The sequence below is a fragment of the Lampetra fluviatilis genome, chromosome 3 (assembly GCF_964198595.1).
Source record: "Lampetra fluviatilis chromosome 3, kcLamFluv1.1, whole genome shotgun sequence".
Lineage (NCBI taxonomy): Eukaryota > Metazoa > Chordata > Hyperoartia > Petromyzontiformes > Petromyzontidae > Lampetra > Lampetra fluviatilis.
This window is the reverse complement of record NC_136277.1, coordinates 33841774-33862944: the sequence shown is the minus strand read 5'-3', so window position 1 is coordinate 33862944 and position 21171 is coordinate 33841774. Positions and strand designations below refer to the sequence as shown.

Genomic DNA, 21171 nt, shown 5'->3' with positions numbered 1-21171 from the left:
GGCATCTTTGCTTTGTGTGTGCGGTGTGCGCCCTTGCCCTCCGGTAGGAGTGCGCTGTGACAGCGCCTGCGCCCCGGGCCGCTGGGGGCCCAACTGCTCGCGCACGTGCGGATGCCACAACGGCGCCTCCTGCCGCCCCGCGGACGGCGCGTGCGAGTGTGCGGCGGGATACAGGGGCACGACCTGCCAGAGAGGTGGCCGAGAAAACGCTGCGCCGCGTCACAGCACGGCACAACACGTCACTGCACGGCACACCACGACACACCACGGCACAGCTCGGCACACCACGGCACAGCACGGCACAGCACGGCACACCACGACACACCACGGCACACCACGACACAGCACGGCACAGCACGGCACAGCACGACACACCACGGCACACCACGACACACCACGGCACACCACGACACACCACGACACACCACGACACACCACGACACACCACGGCACACCACGACACTGCACGGCGACACGACGCCACGCACGCCGCCAGACCACGGCGCCCATGCAACGTCATACGACGCGACCCCATGCCACTCCACGCGCCACGTCAGTAACACCAAACCCGCATAGCACCCCGCGTCGCTCACCACGGAGGGCGGTTGATGCGGTTGTGGCCGCTGCCTCTCAATGAATTAATTTCTCCGCTGTTAAGTGTGAGATTGCGTTATCGATGTGTTCCGCATCCTTCGCCGACTCAGCAAATGCATTTTTGGTTTAATTATATTTGTTGAAAATTAGACACGCTGCGTTAATTCACTCGGCAGACCAATACGCTTAAACATAACCTCGTATCGTAAATTGCATTTTTATAAATTACATGGACTTTGAAATTACTGTATTGGAGTTTGAATCAGACGCACATATCTTTAAAATATTTCATATTTCAACTTAAACAAGTTGCACACACAAAATGGTAACACTTTGCGTTCATTATGTTTTAAAATGAGACATTTTAATTCATCATTAATATCTGAAATTATAAATTTACGTTTTATGATTTAAAAAAATGGGGAGCGGTTGTGCAGCGGTTAACGCTGCAATACTCAAAACCCGCGTTGATAGAATTTAGCTGCAATAAATGTCCACGTTGATAAGCCACTTGGTTGAGCGATCATTTGTGGCAAGGTCGCTTCTGAAAAAGAGCTTCAAAGCTCCGTGGGCCTTACCTGGTGAAATAAAAATAGTTCGATAGTTAGTTAACGCATCAAGCCACGAACCCGGTCATCTGAGTTCGATTCCCGAACCACGACTATCATCATCAGTGGCGAGCCCTTCGCCAACCCGTACTGACCAGCGTGGTGAAGTATGGTCAAACAACCCCCCTTCCCCCCCGTAAGTGATATAGCGTTGGAAGAAGGCGTTCATCCATCATTGGGTTGACAAGGGGGCTGTGAATTGTTATCGTTGCCGTTGTTGATCATTAACATATCATCAAATGTCATCACCGGATATATGGAACGCACACGTCCGCAGCCCCTCGTCACAGACGCGCACGCGCGCATGCACCGCGGCATCGAGTGCGTGCCGTACGCACACGGGCGAGATGGATTTTAATAACCTGCATAGGATTAATGTTGTTTTGTTTTCCACTAAAGCTCGCGTAAATGCTATTATCATTACATGAGCAATCGGCCCGCACTGCATTAATATCAAGTGAAGTCTGTGATGGATTACGGGACATTACTACACGGGGCCACGTGGAATGACGTTGCCCTCGTCTTGCAGTCCAAAACAATCCCCACTCAGAGCAGCTCTTATAACACAGCCACGCATATTTAGATATATTTGGCCACTCCACTGCTGGATGAGCCACTCCTCCCCCCTGCCCCCGCCCCTCGCACCACCCCGCCCCCACCGTAGTTAGGTACCCAGGTAGTCAGGCAGGTAGGCATGAGACTCGGTAGGTAATGCCATGTAATCAGACGAGAGGGCAAGTAGGTATACCTGTGATTTACAAATATGTATTAAGCCTATTTTGATTATCACATTCATCACTATGTAGGCACGTTGAACTTATTTCGCACCGTACTTCGCCAACCGCGCTAACCGGGAGGTACGATGGGAAGGACAGCAAATAACGATCATCAATTATTGACTGTCGTTCCGAATCATGACCATCTTATCATCACGATCATAATCATCATTGTAATGACTGATCATCATCCTCATCATCGTGCCTACCCCGGACCCCCCCCCCCCCCACAGTGTGCCCTCCAGGCACCTTCGGCCTCGGCTGTGCCCAGGCGTGCCCCCAGTGTCTACACGGCAACGGGCCGTGCCACCACGTGACGGGGGGAGTGCCGCTGCCTGCCCGGGTTCACGGGGCAGCTCTGCGACCAGGGTGCGCCCAACGCACAAACTCGTCGATTACTCGTCCATTAACCGAATAGATCATCGTGTTTGTGTTTCCATCGCACAGGCTCTCGGTAAGGAAAGAGGTTAACCCGCCCTCGGCTTTGAGCCTCGTGGGTTGTCTCGGGGTCCTCCCGATAGCCTGCCACTTGCGTAAACCACTCGTGAATGGAATTGGCTAAACATCCAAATAAAGGACCACAGAGCTTTGGCAATCGTTGGCGCCGGTTCTGGCGGCTTCCGCATCGTGGCTCTGCTTTTCCCCGAGCCTCTGTGCAAAAGCTGTGCGCGTTGCATGTTCTGCAGCATTTTAAGATGCAATTTGCATGAACGACGCCGTTAAATACGAATAAAACGACACATTATTAATGTTATTACGATAGCATCCTTCACCATGTTGGTAACCCAGGTCACGCTTGCAAACGAGACTTCCCTCATTTAGAATCATCATATTGCTCGTGAAATCCTACTAACGACGCCCTGGTCGCTCGCCTTCTCAGCCGGTTAAACAAATACATTTAGACTGCTATGCAAAAGGTCCATTTCCTGAAACGTTGCCCATTATATATTTCATCCTTTTAGGGCCTGATTTTGTTGAGCTTAATCGTTTTATTAACCCAGGGGCCACCAACCCAAAATAACAAAGAAAGCCATTTATTTTTATTATTTTATTATTTCCCTTCTACGTGACTTTACCGAAAGAACCAAGAAGATGAAAGCCATTTATCATTCGAATTCGGTCAAACAAAACCTAAATATTTCAAGGTCTTCAAAGAGCCGCGTGTTGCCTACCCCTGGATTAACCCCCCCGCCCCTCTCGACCCCCCAGCGTGCCCCCCAGGCAGGTACGGGCGCGGGTGTCGGGAGGTGTGTGCGTGTGCCAACAACAGCTCCTGCAGCCACGTGGACGGCACGTGTCACTGCACGCCGGGGTGGCTCGGCAGGGACTGCTCGCAGGGTGAGGAGGAGGAGGCGTCCTGTCGCCACGCAGCGGTCACGCGACGCTGGGTGCCTAGTGCAGTGCGCGCTAACCGCTGTCCCACCGCTCCACCCCCATGCACATGCGTGTGTGTGTGTGCGTGTATCCGTGCGGCCTGTTGTGGGAGCGGTAGTGCAGTGGTCAGCGCACTGCACGACAAACCCGAGTCCGATTTCCGCTCACGACCAATACCAGGGGGCGAATATTTAAACATCCTCGAGGTTGACTCGACCTTAAACGACGACCTGGCGTTGTGTGGTAAACGTCAGCGCTGGGGGAGACAAAGGCGGCGGGGCGTGGTTCTAACTGCAACGTTTACCCTCGCGCGGCCGTGCCAGCCTTCATAGGACTTGCCCCAACAGCCTGTTAATGCTATACGGGGGCCCTTTGTCTTTGTGTGCGTGCAGCCTGCCCGCCGGGCCTGTGGGGGGCCAACTGCCTGCACACGTGCAGCTGCCACAACGGCGCGGGGTGCAGCGCGCGCGACGGGGGCTGCACGTGCTCAGCCGGGTGGATGGGAGCGCACTGCACGCGGCGTACGGACCGCGCGCTCAGACACACGTACACACGTACACACACACACACGCACACACGCACACACACGCACACACACGTACACACACACACGTACACACACACACACGCACACACACGCACACACGCACACACACGCACACACACGTACACACACACACGTACACACGCACACGTACACGCACGTACACACACACGTACACACACACATAGACACACACACGTACACACACGTACACACACACACGTACACACACGTACACACACACACGTACACACACACGTACACACATAGATAAATATCTCCCGTATAGCCTCACAGACTGCTTCGGGCAAGTGCTGTTGGCGAGTACTGTAGCAACTTATATGAATGCCGGCACGGTACACACAAAGGGGTGGTGTGACCGTACACCACACCCGGCCGCCTTTGTCTGCCCGAGTGCTGATGGGTTTAGACATCACCCCAGGTGTTGTTTGTGAGTTGGAATCGAACTCGGGACATGGGGTTCACAGCGCATTGCATGACACGGACGCGCCGCTGTTCATTAAAGGTGTAACGATTTCACCCTGTCCAACCTCCCGCAGAGGTTGACCTAAAGGAGACCCCGGGAACGGTTCAAATATCACGGCCCGCGTCACTGACGCGAGTCGCGCCCGCGAATTGAATTCGGTTCGCGGGGTTCGCCGCGCGGTGCACAATGCAGGGCACCGCTGCCCGCCCTGCACACACATCGCGATCATCATCGTCATCTATCAGAGTGGCCCACCGATCAGCACAGTTGGCTACGTACGGTGCGAAAGAAATTCAACGTGCATACATACGTAGAAGGATCATCCTCGCCCCCACCCTTCCCACTGCCCCCGCTGCCCAGGCTGCCCGGTCGACCTCTTCGGCGCTGGCTGCGCGGAGCGCTGCGCGTGCGAGAACGGCGCCGACTGCGAGTCCGCGACGGGGCGCTGCTCGTGCCCCGCGGGCTTCACGGGCGCGCGCTGCCAACTCGGTAGGTGGCGCCGGTCCGCGGGCGCCTGTTGAGGCCGGCGGGGGGCAGGGAGGGCAGCGGGGGGGGGGGGGGCAGGGGGGCAGTGGGGGGGGCAGGGGGGGGCGCCGCGTGTCGGGGTCGAGCGGCGTGGCGAGCACGTCGCCGGGATTCGGCATCGGCGGCCGAACGTCAGTGGCGAGCGGTGGATGTGAACCGGTTGTGGGGTTCCTCTAGGTCAGTGCTGCTTCGCCTTTCGTTGCAGCCTTGCACCGCTTTGGTTCTCAGTCTTAACACAACAACTTATCACGTGAATACAAAACATCGGTTTGAGGAAACAAAGTGGCCGTGCTTGATTGGTGTTTCGATTATTTACCTTCTAAATGATCTGGCCATGTATCGCACCCCCTCCTCCACTAGAAAGGGCATCTCGCACTCCCAGGGGATGCGTGCACCTCCAGGTTAAGAGCCATTCTCCTAGGTCGACTCGGCCATAAATGAGTAGCCGGTGCGGTAAGGAAAATATCTGCGTTGGGGAGCTTTCATCCGCACCTCTGATGAGTACGGTTGGCTACGTACGGTGCGAAAGAAGCTCGACAAACATTGCCCGTGCATGGTCCTGACCTCACCACTCTGTCGTAACCTTAATAGGAGCTCGCTAACAGCACTTGTCCCAAAAGTCTGCGGGCTCCATATAAAATATAAGGGCAATGAAATCGCTTGAAATAATGTTGCTCAACAAAATGAACTGTTGCAGTGACGCAGCTTTTTGCTGACTGTGTGTTGTGTGACTTGACACCCTGGACATCATAGCAAACGAGATGTTCCAACTGAATGTCTTACCCGGAAAACGTGGAGCGTTGGTTGGGAAAAGTTTGCTCAACGGTTCCAACCACACGCAGACGTTGACCCGACGTAGGGATGTTTACTTGCGTAAAACTAAGAAAACTACTTGAGAAAATATTGGCCGCGGGCAGTGTCTGCAGAATGTGTGTGGCGCTGATGAAATCGTGGCAAACGAGAGCGAGACGGAGAAGTTTTGAAAAGAGAAAAAAATCTACAAACGACTAAAACTTGATAACGAAAAGCGGCGTGCTGATATGCCCGAAGAAGTTTGCGATCAATGCAAACTGTCAGCTCTGCTCTGACGCATGGATCAGAAACGCGGGACACTCACAAAGGAAATTGAACAAAGGCTGAAAAGTGCCCAGAGAAGCGTGTAGAGACGCGTGCTTTGAATTATTCTGAGAAACATAAATAGGAGCACACGGATCAGGAAACGACAACAAATCAGGCGACGCGTCGGTGTTGACCGCGATGCGGCGTCGGTGGTCTTGGGCAGGACGCGCCCCTACGAGGAAGACCCGTGACGGAATGGCGGCCGAAAGAGCGTGCGGATGAGGACGCCCGTGCTTAGTAGCGAGACGTAGTAGCGAGACGGAGGAGCGAGACATAGTAGCGAGACGGAGGAGCGAGACGGAGGAGCGAGACGCAGGAGCGAGACGTAGGAGCGAGACGGAGGAGCGAGACGCAAGAGCGAGACGGAGGAGCGAGACGTAGTAGCGAGACGGAGGAGCGAGACGGAGGAACGAGACGGAGGAGCGAGACGGAGGAGCGAGACGGAGGAGCGAGACGCAAGAGCGAGACGGAGGAGCGAGACGTAGGAGCGAGACGGAGGAGCGAGACGTAGGAGCGAGACGGAGGAGCGAGACGTAGGAGCGAGACGTTGGAGCGAGGCGTATGAGCGAGACGGAGGAGCGAGACGTAGGAGCGAGACGTAGTAGCGAGACGAAGGAGCGAGACGTAGGAGCGAGGCGTAGGAGCGAGACGGAGGAGCGAGACGAAGGAGCGAGACGTAGGAGCGAGACGGAGGAGCGAGACGGAGGAGCGAGACGTAGGAGCGAGACGTAGGAGCGAGACGGAGGAGCGAGACGGAGGAGCGAGACGGAGGAGCGAGACGGAGGAGCGAGACGGAGGAGCGAGACGGAGGAGCGAGACGTAGGAGCGAGACGTAGGAGCGAGACGGAGGAGCGAGACGGAGGAGCGAGACGTAGGAGCGAGACGGAGGAGCGAGACGGAGGAGCGAGGCGTACGAGCGAGACGCGTATTTGTCGCAGGACCGTGGGGCGGGGGGGGGGGCGGTCAGCCACGGTGTCTGTACGAGTCCTGTGTTCGGCCTTGTGCGGCTGTGTGTGTACGGGGGAGCGGTGGGTAGTGGTTAACGCGGCACGCTACGAACCCGCGATCGGGTTCGATTCCTCGCTATGGTTAACGTCAGCGACGAATAATATCAGAACACCGTATCCGGGCCCCCCCTAGGTCGACTCTGCCTTAACTGAACGCCAAGCTGCGCTGTGTCAAAAAAAGTATCGGCAGTGCGGAAACGAAGGCGGCAAGGCATGGTTCTAACGACCCCACTACCTCGTTGTGCGGTGCGAGTCTTCAACCGGTGCTCGCTAACATCACTTGCCCCAACAGTATGCTCAAGGCTACACGGAATGTGGGAGAGGGTATCTTTGCATTTGCGTGTGCATTGTGTGCACACAGCGTGTCCCCAGGGCTCGTACGGCCTGCGATGCCAGCTGGCGTGTGGCTGCACCAACAACAGCACGTGCGACCCCGTGAGCGGGGCCTGCTACTGCGCCAGCGGCTGGACGGGGATGAGTTGTGACTCCGGTAACGCGCGCGCTCTGCTCTGCACTGCTCATTGCGTTCAGGGCCACGTTTACATCGCGAACAGAAGGAAACACAAGCAGTGGAATGATGATAGGTCACCCCACACCTCCCCAACCAATTAGTGACGATATGAGACCCGCGGATGGCACGTGGATCTGGTATCAGGTTGGCTCTGCTGTGCATCTTGAGTGACTTGCACGATGTAAACATTCAAACTACCCATTTGTTTTATTGATTAAGTTGGTGGAGCCAGCTGGGCCGAGATTGGGCAAAACCGAGCTCCACTGCTTTTCACCCAGCACAGACTCACTGTTACTCATCGAACATTACAACGAACACGAACAGATTTAAGAACTAGAGTTGTTTAAAAAAATTGCACGCGAACGCAAGCACCTGATGCTCCGTTTTCAAGTTTTAAAAGGAAACATCTTTGAATTGTATTATGTTTTGAATTAGATAATTTGTTTTCTTCATTAAAAGCCTATATCATTTTACATCTGGAAGACTTAATTTAAAAGGACATTTCGTGTGAATTTTCTCTCGTCGTTAAGTAGATGGCCTTGCTGGGGGTTCGGTTCGATGCGGACTTTCACCTGTTTGGGATTGCGGGGTCGAGATCAGGCGACACAAAGCTGGCCGTGCGAGAAGACCGCCGTCTGCAGATCGATTCCAACGTGATCGAACGTCTGTCCCTGCGCCTCCGTCGTTCATGCAGGGGGCGCGTAGGTTTGCAGCGCCCCCTGCATGATAATGACGGAGAGTGCAGCGTTCATCACAGATAGACATAGTTGTGTGCTTATATAACATTTAAGAATCACGATTACGATACACGCGACATATATGCAATGTAAAATAGCAATTTTAATTTAAAACAATTAAATAATAATAAAAATCTCGTTCATGGTCCCTTCCCTTAGCTTATCTCAACAAACATCGTTTCACGCCAACCTCAACAACCTCAACAACCACAACAACAAAGACCACTCCGCTCTCTCTGGCCCCAAAGCCGTAACTGCCCCCCCCCCCCACCGAGTGGAGACCCGCACAGACGCAGACGCAGGGCGACCTCCCAGACACAGGAACGCACGCGGCACAACTCTCAACTCGTCACATCCCCAATTAAAACTCGCTCGAACAGCGTCTGCAAACCCGTCACGGCTCGAGAGGACATCCTCCGTGAACGGCTCGGTGAACGCCACTTAATTATTCGTGTGTTTGCGCATTTATGTTCGCGCTTTGACTGCGTGTGATGCTCACCGTGTGGATTCTGCACAGGCTGTAGATTTTACACGCGTATCAGCGGTTCGTTCGCCGTGCGCGTGTCAATCGGCACCCCAGACGCCCCCCCCCCCCCTTGCACACGTGAAAGTACTTTCATGCAAACACTTACATAACTGGAGAAGCTCACGTGATGTGCCGGGAGCGGAGAGAATTTGCAACACCGACAAATGTGTTGAGACTCAATCGACACATTCACTTGTTTTCTTCTCCAGAGGTTCACGCACACGAGTTATGGGAATTCACGTGGGCACCTGCCATGTAAGGCAGGATAACATACGGTCTAAATGTTAAGCACTTAAAACGCATCTTTGTGAAAAGTGAATGGTGGATGAGACGGCAAGGGAGAGAGGTAAGAGCGTGCGTGGAGGGGAGTGGAGTGAGACGAGAGGGGAGAGGCAGGAGAGTGCGTGGAGGGGAGTAGAGTGAGACGAGAGGGGAGAGGCAGGAGAGTGCGTGGAGGGGAGTAGAGTGAGACGAGGGGGGGGGGCAGGAGAGTCGTGGAGGGGAGTAGAGTGAGACGAGAGGGGAGAGGCAGGAGAGTGCGTGGAGGGGAGTGAAGTGAGACGAGAGGGGAGAGGCAGGAGAGTGCGTGGAGGGGAGTAGAGTGAGACGAGAGGGGAGAGGCAGGAGAGTGCGGGGAGGGGAGTGGAGTGAGACGAAGTGTGTTGTTGTTGTTGTGCGGACATTGCCACGCGCGGTGCTGAATGGACCCCGTCTCGTTGTCTCCCTGTGCCAGTCCCGTCGTGATTTCTGCTTTATTTACCCGCTTTAGTCGCCATCTGCGAGCTTATTTCAGTAGCGCGTGTAAAATGACACGGTCTAATTTTTGCTCGTTTTTTTTTTCGAAGCCTGGAAATGTTGATTTTGTTGATGTTTTTGCTGTTAATATTATTTTTGCCTGTGAACTGTAAATATGTAAGCGTCCATGCACATCTCGCCACCCTAATTAGTTGAATTTGCATTTTCATTATTTTAGCATAATTTGTGTGCGTGTTTGTGTTTTTGTTATTGTGTTTTCTGATGGACTCATCCACTCACCCACTCACTCACCCTCTCGCAAATTCACCCCCTCACACACTCGCCCTTTCATACACTCACTCACACTCTCACACACTCACTCACCCTCTCACTCACCCTCTCACACACCCTCTCACCCACTCACTCACCCTCTCAAACACACACTCACTCACCCACTCACTCACCCTCTCACTCACTCACTCACCCTCTCACACACTCACTCACACACCACGTGCTCCCTCCCTGACATCAGCGTGTCAGCCCAGCCACTATGGTCCTCAGTGCCAGTTCCGCTGTGATTGCTTCTCATATCAGATGTGCCACCCGGTGCAGGGCTGTGTCAGCAGTAAGATACACAGCTACACACACACATGCATACAAACATACAATACGTACTTACACATACAAAGACACACGCGCAAATACACACGACAAACCCATACAGACACCCCACTCACACATACAAACCCATATATACTTACAAAGACGGACACGCACATACAAAGACAAAGATCCCCCGTATAGCCTGAGCAGGATTTTGGGGCAAGTGCTGTTAGCGAGCAGCAACCTACGAAGGGCGGCACGGTACGCGAAGGGGGTGAGTGGACAGGACCACGCCCGGCCGCCTTTGTCTCCCTAGTGGCGATGTTTACACACCGCATCAAGTACTCATTGGAGGCTAAGTCAACCGAAGAAAGGCCCGGAACCGGTTCAGATAATCGTCATTGGTGTTGAGCCATGTGCGGGACTCAAACTCAGGTCGCCTAGTTTGTAGCGCATGCGCTAACCGCTGCACCACCGCTCCTCGCAACACTCATACACACACAGTTACACACATACATCTATAGACATATACACGAGGTTGCAGGTTAATTAGAACCAACAACAGAGTTGTTATATATATTAAAATTGGCAGTGATAATGTTTTTTTTTTATATATTAACGATTCGGCCCACTGGCCATCGTCAGGAAATACTGCTCTTCACAGAGAGAGAGGGGCAGTCTTGCATTAGTGTTGGTAGGGGAGGTTGGAGTGGCAGGCGCTGTCGGATCATGAGCTCACTGGGATTCAACGAGTCACCGGCGTTTGGAACATTAGTGAAGGCACTCGCCTTTTGCCCGTCAAAGGACGAGTGCATTTCAGTCAATCTGAAACTTGCAAGCGAAAAGCAGACCGCGACGTGATATTCATTGCATCAATTCGTGTGCAATTTGTAAGGGCGCGGTGACACAGACCTATTTCATTTAAAGGTTATAATCCATGGTTCATCATGACGTCCTTTTTACTTCTGTCTCAATAGCGTTACGGAGACCCAAAGAATATGAATCCCTGCAGTTACGAAAGCTTTAAATCGGGACGTCACCTGACCATGAATATTAATGAGGGGGGCTGGCCCACGTGGAGTGACATCACGCGCGGGACGCACTGACATTCTTGGCTCATTATCGTCGTAAAATCCACGAGTTAATGTGCTGATCGTCTGTCTGCATCCATCCTGGTGGTTTATTAACGGTCGGGGCGAGTGCGCCTCTTTAATTAAGAGAAATGCGACCACTAATGGGCCTTTTTGAACGCATTTCGCCTGCACAGTAAATGGCCTTGCATTCCTGCGCGGACCAATGGGAGCGCAGCATTGCTAATTGATGGCATTGCTTCACGCTACGATACCAAACGCGTGGACACGTGTGGACACGCGCACACACAGAAACACAGACAAAGATCCCCCGTGTAGCCTCATCAGACTGTCGGGGCAAGTGGCGTTCGCGAGCACGCACTGCCACGCCAACCAGCACAACGGCACCGACACCCACAAGCGTGTCCGTGCACACAAAGCCACGTGGCACACACAGTCGTACCGACACACACGCAACCGCACGCACAAACACACCACACAAAGACAACCACACCAACACGCACACACCGCACACACACAACAGCACAACCACACCACGCTGCACTGCTCACCAGGCTCATTTAGTTTGATGAGCGGTTTAACAAAAAAAGGAAACATGCGAGTTAAATTAATGTGCAAACTATATTGGCACGAATTGCACCCTGCCCAATAAAGCACGATACATTTGCTCCACGATGTAAAACAAAAAGATAATTGCACACAATGAGACGACGAGCAGCGACCGCTTCGGAGCGTTTCGTGTCCACGTGCGTGGCAGTGAGCCCAGAGCTCACCCCACAAGTGGGAACGTCCCAGTTTAAGTCCCGGTCAGGGTGAGGTTACCCAGCCAGTCTCTAACATCATCATCACCACCAGCAGCAGCATTTTCATCATCACAATCACCATAGCCACCAGCATTCATCGTCGTAATCACAATCATCGCCTTCATTATCATCATCATAATGACCAAGTGGCCATGAGGTGATTAACAATCATCACCATTATCAAAATTACCATCATGATCATCATCATCATCATCACCCCACCAGTGTCAATGAAATGATCATCATCATTACTTCCTGGGCACCCAACAATGGTCGTCGTGCGGAGAGACTGGTCCCCGCCATAGGAATGTGGAATTCCCACCATTGGCTAAGCACCAGTGATAATGTTCATGCAACACTTAACCTCGACTTTGACTGATTGTAATCACTTTAATCATTGTCTTCTCTCTCTCCACGTGCGCGCGTGTGTGTGTCTCTCCTCGACTCCCCTTGGGGGTGGTGCGCTTCAGGGGGAATGGGGATGGGAGTGGAGGGATTTGGTGCCCTCGTTCCTCTCGTGCCCGTGGGACTTCCGCCCTCCCCGGCCTTGGCCCCATCGGCCGGGGCGGGCGGGCCGCCCGAGGAGGCAGCGGGCGGGGAGTCGCTGGGCGCGGTGGTCGGGGTGGTGTTGGTGCTTCTGCTGCTGCTCTTGCTGCTACTGGCGCTGCTGCTGCTCGCGGTGTTCTACCGGCGGAGGCGGCGGCGGCTGCGCGGCCTCGCCCGCGGTGGGCGGCGCGAACCGGGAGCCGGGGCGGCGGCGGCCGCGGCCTCGTTCAGCGCCGGCGCGGCGCGGTCCGTGGCGTCGGAGTGCGCGCACGCAGGCACGTGCACACGCGCGCAGAGAACGAGAGAGACGCACACACGCACGTACACGCGCGCGCAGAGAACGAGAGAGACGCACACACGCACGTGCATGCGCGCGCGCACAGAGATACAGACAGATATATGTGGGCAGAGATACGAATGCGTGCACGCGCAGCGAGAGAGGAAAGAATACACGAAATGTGCACGCGCAGGGAGATACGCAGAGACACGTGCACGCGCGCCGAGACATGTGCACGCGCGCCGAGGCACGTGCACGCGCGCCGAGGCACGTGCACGCGCGCCGAGGCACGTGCACGCGCGCCGAGACACGTGCACGCGCGGAGAGACACGTGCACGCGCGGAGAGACACGTGAACGCGCGGAGAGACACGTGCATGCGCGGACACAGGGAGAGAGGGAGAGATACAGGCGCGCACAGGCAGTGCATTCATGGGTGGATCTTTACGCGCATGCACAAACGCACGTACGTACGTGCTAATGAGCACGTTTGTGGCTAACACACGCAGTTCGATGGCACGTACCGTGAGCTGGGACGATCAATGTCAACCGATGCACGGTGACTCCTCTAACCGCACGCGCCCGAGTGGTGAAATCGATTTTATTTTTTTTGCCGCGGACGCTGTCGCGTTCACGCCAAGCCGGAGAGCTCCCTCTCGTGGTAGAGTTTTTAATATCCGGACGACGTGATTCTGTTGTCGTTGCGTTGGCAGCGGTGCAACAGGCACAGATAACAAAATAACAAACAAAACTCAACGCATTCGTCAATAACAGAAAATAAGTACATAATAGGCGACGTTTCTGGATTTGGACCTTCACTTGGGTGCCACTCAATATGCACACGGTTAAGGGAAGTCTCAGTTTATTGGGAAGACACCCTCCCCTCGATCTCATTATCCTCTCTGGGGGCTCAATATCCACCCCTCCTCTTCTCTCTCTCTCTGCGTCTCTGCATCTTCTACGACTTTATGTTTATGTGACTTTTTTTCGCACCGTACGTAACCAACTGTTTTAATCGGAGGTGAGTGGCGCTCTACTCCTCACCTACTCACCTACTCACTCACTCACCCACTCACTCACCTACTCACCTAACCACCCACTCACCTCCTCACTCGCCTACTAACTCATGAACCAACCCCTCCCTCCTCTTCTTCTTAACGTCTATGCCTCCACGACCACGACTCTACGTGCATTCACCGTAACGTATGTCTCAACTCCTTTGAGCACCCGGTAAATTCCAAGGGATTATTTTAAAAACCGACGGGACCTTCAGTTTAACGGGCAACTGAATATAGCCGGGAGACGTGTGACAATGATCATTAATAAAACACTTGAATGTTGAGTGGCGCCCGAACTCTGCACGGCGCATAGAGAGTGGTTGGCCGATATGAGTGCGCCTGCACCCGTGAATAACCCGTGTTGTTGTTGCTGTTTGTTGTTGTTTGTTGTTGTTTGTTGTTGTTTGTGCTGAGACAGAACACCCGGTGCAGTGCGGCTGCCACAGCCTGTACGTGAACCCAGGCTACCAGACCCTGAGCCAGGGCCACAGTGCGCAGGGCATCGCCAACAACAACTTGGAGCTGCGCTGCACAGGCAGGGTGCGGCGAGCACTGCACTGCCACCCCGGTCACCCGAGTTCGATTCCCGCTCACGGCCAATACAAGTGGGAGATGGGGTTTTTTTACCGGGTCCTGGGTCTCCTCTAGGTCGACTCGGCCTCAAATGAGTGCCTGGTGCAATGTGTGTTAAACGCCGCGGCTGGGCGTGGTGTTGGCCACCCACGCCCTCGGGCGCCGTTGTGGCCTTCATAAGTACGACTCGCCAACAGCACTTGCCCTGACAGTTTGAGGCCACAAGGGGGGATCTTTGTCTTTGTGTACCAGCCCAACAATGCCCGCGTCCCCGCGATGAAGAACCTGGAGCGGGAGAAGCTGGCAGCGCGCTGCGCGGAGGGCAGTGCCACTCTGCCCGTGCTCTGGAAGAGATCCACCAACCCCTACCAGCTGGGTACGTGAGAGGATCGTGAGAGACGGCGACAGCTTTGGGAGGGGTGGGGGGGGGGTCAGGCCTTCTTCCAGCAGTGGGTTGATTATGGCTGAATATGATGATGGGAGGGAGTTCCAAATTGGAGCAGGCGAGGAGAAGCGCTGTGTGTCCCTGGGTTCAGTGGCCGACCGCCTGTCCCGTGCCTCCGCAGGCGCCAGTGGCGTGGAGAGAGCCTATAACACCTGCAAGTCGCACAAAGGTACGCGGCTACCCCCCTCCCCTCCCTTCTCACCCCCACCCCCTCCACAACTGCATTGCCGCCCTTCACTCGCAAGCCGCGGGTTTAAACCCGGGCACAGCGAGAGAGACGTTTTGACTTTTTAAACAACTTTTATTGCCGCAGCAGCAACAGCACTGGAGGCGATTCCGATATGAAATACACAAAGTCACCAGCAAACAAATGAAAACAAACGCTACGAATCCACGCGCTGTGGCGCTAAATGCAGCGCGCACAACACGAAATAAAAGTCATGTGGTGGTGGTGGTCATCGCGCACGCCACGGTGACGAGCGAGCGCTTCAGAAGGTGAACACGAGGGTGCCGTCCACACTGGTACAGAGAGGGGCTTTTCCGGCTCCCCAGCGTTCGAAGAAGACGTGCACATCACCGACATGTGTGTGGTATGCGTGCTCCAGCCAGGGCCGCGCCTTAAGCAGGCCCCTGAACACTGGAAGCACAGAGCAGCCGTCAATGTTACCTTCCAGCATCTTTTACCTCGTTCTGTACACCGCCAACTTCGCCTGAGCACAGGCGAAGTTGGCGAGGCACGGCTCCTCATGCGAGGCGGGCATGCTCCGTGCTGCTGCTGCTGTCATGCTGGAAGTGGTACACGAGCACAGGTAGCAAATACATTGACAACAACAACTCAACACATTCGTCAAAAAGACCGTGTGGCATTACGATTCATATATCTGCGACGTTTCGGGAAATGGCCCTTCTTCGTATCACATGAACATAAGAATCGATACATTATTATAAACATATAGTGTTGAATTTAGATTTAAAGCTTTCGTGACTGCAGGGATTCATCTTCTTGGTTCTTTCGGTAAAGTCAAGCAGCCATGACCTCGCCAACTTCACAGGTCTGTCGGAAAGACAGCGTCTGAATCAGACGCTGTCTTTCCGACAGACCTGTTCTTCACCTGAGGACGGCTGCTTGCGTTGTGGCCGAAACGTCGTGAGAATTGTATTTTTTTATGGTTTATTATTTTATTATTTCCCTTCTACGTGACTTTACCGAAAGAACCAAGAAGACATATAGTGTTGGTTCCGTTTGTACCGTGTGGCACAATTGTGTCCTGTTTGACTCATCTCGTTCGTTATATTAGTCTGCAGTTAACGTTCGGTTATGGTTATCATTAGCAGCAGTAGCCGTGCTCTATCCACTGCTGGATGAATGCCTCCCCACGTCGCCATCGCTCGTGGCCCTGCGGCACAGGTCCCGTGCGCCTCCCGCCTGTTGTGGAAATCGACCATGGGCGGAGTGGTGGCGCAGTGGTTGGCGCACGGCGCTACGAACGCGCCGACCTCAGTTGGAGATTTCCATCGGCGGCCGCGGCTGACATCAGTGGCAACTGATATGTGACCCGTTCCTGCGTTGACCGGCGTGGCGAAGTATGGTCAAGCCGCGTGACCATCGTGACACGGGGCGACCTTCATCCCAGCGTTGGATTGGCCAAAGTGCTGCAAATTTAAAAATGTTACAAAACGGCGCGCGTCGCGCCGGGCACCAGCTCGTACATTCACCCAGCGGCACTGTCTCTCTCAACCCGTGCCTCCTCGAATGCATCTGTGCAGAGTACAGCAAGGGCAGCAGGGGCAGCTCTGGCTCGGTGGGCAGCGAGAGCCCCTACGCCACGATCCGGGAGACCCCCGCGCTCCCCGCTTCTCCCGCGCCCGCGAGGTCGCCCCCCCCGCCGGCTGGGGGGGGGCCCGTGTCGCCCCCCCGGGGCTCCGAGGCGGCCGGCTACGTGGAGATGAAGGCGCCGGGGGGGCCGGGAGGGCCGGGGGGGCCGCGGGAGTCGACGTACGCGGAGATCGTCTGCTCGCCGGCGCACGGCCTCGCCGGCCACGCCGCCACCGGCAGCACCAGGAACGTCTACGAGATGGGTGAGGGGTGAGCGGTGGTGCAGCGGTCAGCGCTACGCTGCGCTGTGAACCCAACGACCCGGGCTCGATTCCCGTTCACGGCCAATACCAGTGACAATTATCTGAACCGGTTCTGGGCCTCCCTTAGGTCGACTCAGCCTTAAATGAGTACCTGGTACGGTGTGTACACATCGCCACTGGGGAGACAAAGGCGGTCGGGCGTGGTGCTGGCCACCCACCCCCTCGTGTACCGTTGCGGCCTTCATAGGTGCTCGCTAACAGCACTTGCCCCTACAGTCTGTTAAGGCTATACCGGGGATCTTTTGTGGTATGTGTGTGTGTGTGGACAGGAGGTGTGTTGAACTTATTTCGCGCCGTACGTCGCCAACCCGTGCTAATCTAAGGTGCGGGGGAAGGACAACAAACTGAACACAAACATCGGTGCTAGAGAAATGAGTGTTACGTCTAGATGATGATTTGAAAGTGCACAGCTCCAGTGGCATTCGTATGTCGGAAGGAAGAGCGTTCCAGACGGCCGTAGAAGCGGTGACCGCCGTTTTTGTTCGATGGCTGAGCAGCTAAAAGCCGCTGCTGCTGCTGCTGCGAGGGTGGCGAGAGTCCACGTGATGATGTTTCGTGCCCCTTGACGAGATCAGCAAGGCATTGTGGCTCATTTGCGGCAAGCACTGCGCGGGTGTGATGAGTGTGCGGGTGGCGGGGAGACAGCAGGGGCCGAGCCGCGGCGGCTGCGGTGGCTACGCTGCTGCACGTGGCTGCCTGCAATCCGCCCACTGTGCAGGAGGCAGCAGCGGCGAGGGTTGGTGGATCACCACCCGGACGGGCGATGAAGACCCCTTGCCGTGGGTGGGCGTAGAGGAGGTGCCATGCCCTGGCTGGCCAGGAGAAGGCAGTACAGCAACGATACTCATCGCCACAGAGGGTTGCCCCATTTCACGCGTGGGGATTCTCCAAGTGTTTCGGCCTCATTAATCACCGTTGCTTTGCTGAATAATAAAATAAATAATTGTGTTTATTGTAATAAATAAGAGTGGGGAGTGCTCGCTGGAGAGAGATGCATGTTGGGGAGTGCGTAGAAGAGAGGAGAGTTGTGGATGAGAAGGGCAGTGGCAACGTAGCTATCGAGTGTACAGGCGGTGCAACTGCACAGCCCCCCCCCCCCCCCATCATGCGAACCGCGCCGTCGCTGCGTCTCTCCTCCGCAGAACCCACGGTGAGCGTGGTGCACGGCGGCGGCGGCGGTGCGGGCGGCACAAGCGCGCCGGCACAGCTGCACCACCGCCGCCACCACCACCAACACCACCAGCAGCAGCAGCACCACCGCCACGCTCAGTTGCTACGGCGTCAGCAGCAGCAGCAGCAGCAGCAGATGGAGCACGGCTTGTACGACCTCCCCAAGAACAGCCACATACCCGGCCACTACGACCTGCTGCCCGTCCACGCGCACCCACAGACGGCCGCCCTTGACAAGGAGCCTCGCCTCACCTCCTCCATCACCTCCTCCTCCTCGGCGGCGGCGGCGTCGCAGCGTCATCACACTCAACAGCTGGAGGTGACGGCCGTTTGATTCTCTCGCTCGCTCTGCGGTAGAGGTCGCTCATGCTCTGCTGTCTCTCCCCACCCCCCCCCCCCCCCCCCGTGTATTCTGGGATTATATCCCCAAACCCACTCCGTGCCCCCCCCCAACCCACCCCCTCCATCTCTCCCCCCCCTCCACGAGAAAGAATAATCACTGTGTGGTATCGGCCGATAAATCAGAGCCAGAACGAGCCAAGCAAATTGGTCGACAATGTTCACGACGAGGCTCCAGACCTGACTCTTCGCCTCTTCTCTAAGCTGTCGGCAGAGTCAGTGGGCGCCTCCGTGAGCCCCCCCCCGCCTTCACTATGGTGAGACGAGGCACCTTGAGACGCGGTTGTGCTGAACGGACGCCCCTGGCAAACAGGCGAGGGCACAGCGCGCGACAGTAACCCTGCGACGCACGCGTGTAACTCCCTTGCCACCTGTCGGATTTTGCTGCCGTGAATTTGCAGGGGCAGTTTTAAGTTGCCGCTGTTTATCGGTGCCGTGGGCTGCCTCCTCATCCCGTCCATCCCTCACGCAGTGAGGAGGAGGAAGACGAAGAGGGAGGATGATAAGGAAGAGGGGCAGAACAATTCGAAGGAGGGGGAGAATTGGGGGAGGAGAGTGCGACGCTCTCCGTTCAGCACCAGCTGCCTTCCTCAACTCACAGAACAACAACGACACCAACAACAACAACGACACCAACAACAACAGCGACACCACCACCGCGCAACAACCGTGGCGTGCACGCGGGGAGCCGCGTGAACATTCTCTCCGCTGGCGTCGGTGGGAAGCGGCGAAGCCAACGCAATCGACCGATCGACGAAACTCTCCCCTCTCTCTCCTCTGCCCTCTCTCTCTCTCCCATGAGTCGTCCGCGCCTCGGCGGTTGACCACGGAGGGGATGGGCGAGGGTGGCGGTGGTTCGCGCGCTCGGCCGTGGTGGCGGGCGAGTGGTTGGGCGGTTACTGAAGCCACCGCATCCTCATCGTCGTCATCATCGTCGTCATCATCATCCTCATCGTCATCATCGTCACCGTCGTCATTGTCGTCCCCGTCGTCACCGAGACAGCCACGAGACGTGGCCACGACTGCTCGACCACGAGTTGTATGATTACTTCGAAGGACGATCGGTTCCGCCGCCGAAACGGGGTGGTGGCGTAATTCGGCAAAAATGGGGGTGGAGCGGGGGGGTTGGTGGATCTCGCAGAGACGGAGACTCGCCCGCACGTATCGGGCCGATGCGGTGGTGCCTGCACGGGGGAGACGGTACAGCAAGTAGGTTGCTCGAAGGCTTGCAGTTGCGGAACTCTGAGCGGCCTCTTTCTTTCGTGTGGAAGATTTTTTTATTTTCCGAGCGCCTGCCCACGACTCGCGAATGAACACTCGCTGATGAATCGTCCACTACACCTTGGGCAGAACCCCCTCCTCCTCCTGCACGAGAAATGTCGAGGACTCTTTGAGTGCTGAGTCGAACATTCTGTTTGCTATCACGTGCCGGTCAGGGCTGGGGCAGCACACGTCGTGGCTTCGATGACTCGGTGGCCGGTGGGCGAGACGAGCCACTCGGTGCAAGTCCAGGGGAGGGACAGCGACCCAAGAGGGCACGTCCAAAGCGGAGACGGAGCGGTGGCGATGAACTCGGCTCGCGCGTTGCGTGCGCCGAGCGGAATCGTTGCCTCGCGGTGACCGTGGAGGATGGCGGGTGACTTGGAGAGGCCTTCATGCAGCAGTGGATAGACCTTGGCTGACGGTGGTGATGATGACGACGACGGTGATGTCGGTGACCGTCCGGCGTGGCGTGTTGCGGGACATTCGCGTGCGGCCGCACGGAACCCAGACGAGCGACACCTGCGGGGTGATCGGTTCGAACCCGAGCACAGGTCCCATGCCCTCCGAAGTGTGGGCAAGTGTTGGACCCCGTGGTTAGCGGGGAGACGCGGGGCCGCGGTGGCGGTGCTGGGCGCGGCGTCTCTCCCTGAGGCAGATGTCGCGGTCGCGTCTCTGTTCTGTCTCCTTGAGCTAAAGGACGTCAGTGCGGACAAATGAAACTCCTGTTCGTGTCCGTGTGGTTCTGTTCCGAGTGGTGTGCTGTAGCGATGGGCACGATGCAGAAAGTCGAAGCGACTTCCGGCTCAGATCATCTCCTGCTCGCAGCCCTGCAGAGCCGGTGGTGGAAACTCCACATTCATATGGCGGAGAACAATCGTACAACCACTGTTTAACTTCCGAGCCACGTGACCGATGCTGACTCGCAAGTAATAATAATAATCTATATACATAAAAGGGAAATTTGTGAATATGTGTGTCTGTTCGAAATGTTTAGCATACTTCCCGACATGCAACAAACTTGAAATTTGCATGTGGGTAGCTTCCAGACTGTACACAATGAAAAAAGTATAAAAATAGACTTTTGTACTTTTTTGGGGGGGGGGGGGGGGGCGCAATATTGCATATATTTTGCACGGCAAGTGAGAGGTGACGTCACATCTGTGATGTCACCCACATGCGGAAGCGTCACGCAGTGTGCCTGCTGACGTCACGCACCCCCCCCCCCCCAAACCCTCCGCGTAGCCCGTGTATCCCGCACGAATG

General features: G+C 55.7%; 1 protein-coding gene across 1 annotated transcript in view; it reads left to right on the top strand.

Moving 5' to 3' along the window:
* MEGF11 (multiple EGF like domains 11) overlaps positions 1-20627 on the top strand; it is an 88220-nt gene extending 67593 nt beyond the window's left edge. The window contains 15 exon segments of the mRNA XM_078854947.1: positions 48-194; positions 2212-2297; positions 2299-2347; positions 3188-3316; positions 3745-3873; positions 4744-4872; positions 7396-7524; positions 10076-10168; positions 12511-12861; positions 14338-14459; positions 14745-14868; positions 15059-15106; positions 16705-17016; positions 18219-18565; positions 19118-20627. Coding sequence (XP_078711073.1) covers positions 48-194; positions 2212-2297; positions 2299-2347; positions 3188-3316; positions 3745-3873; positions 4744-4872; positions 7396-7524; positions 10076-10168; positions 12511-12861; positions 14338-14459; positions 14745-14868; positions 15059-15106; positions 16705-17016; positions 18219-18565; positions 19118-19120 — 2198 coding nt within the window. The 3' untranslated portion in view covers positions 19121-20627.
* Positions 20628-21171: the final 544 nt, after the last annotated feature.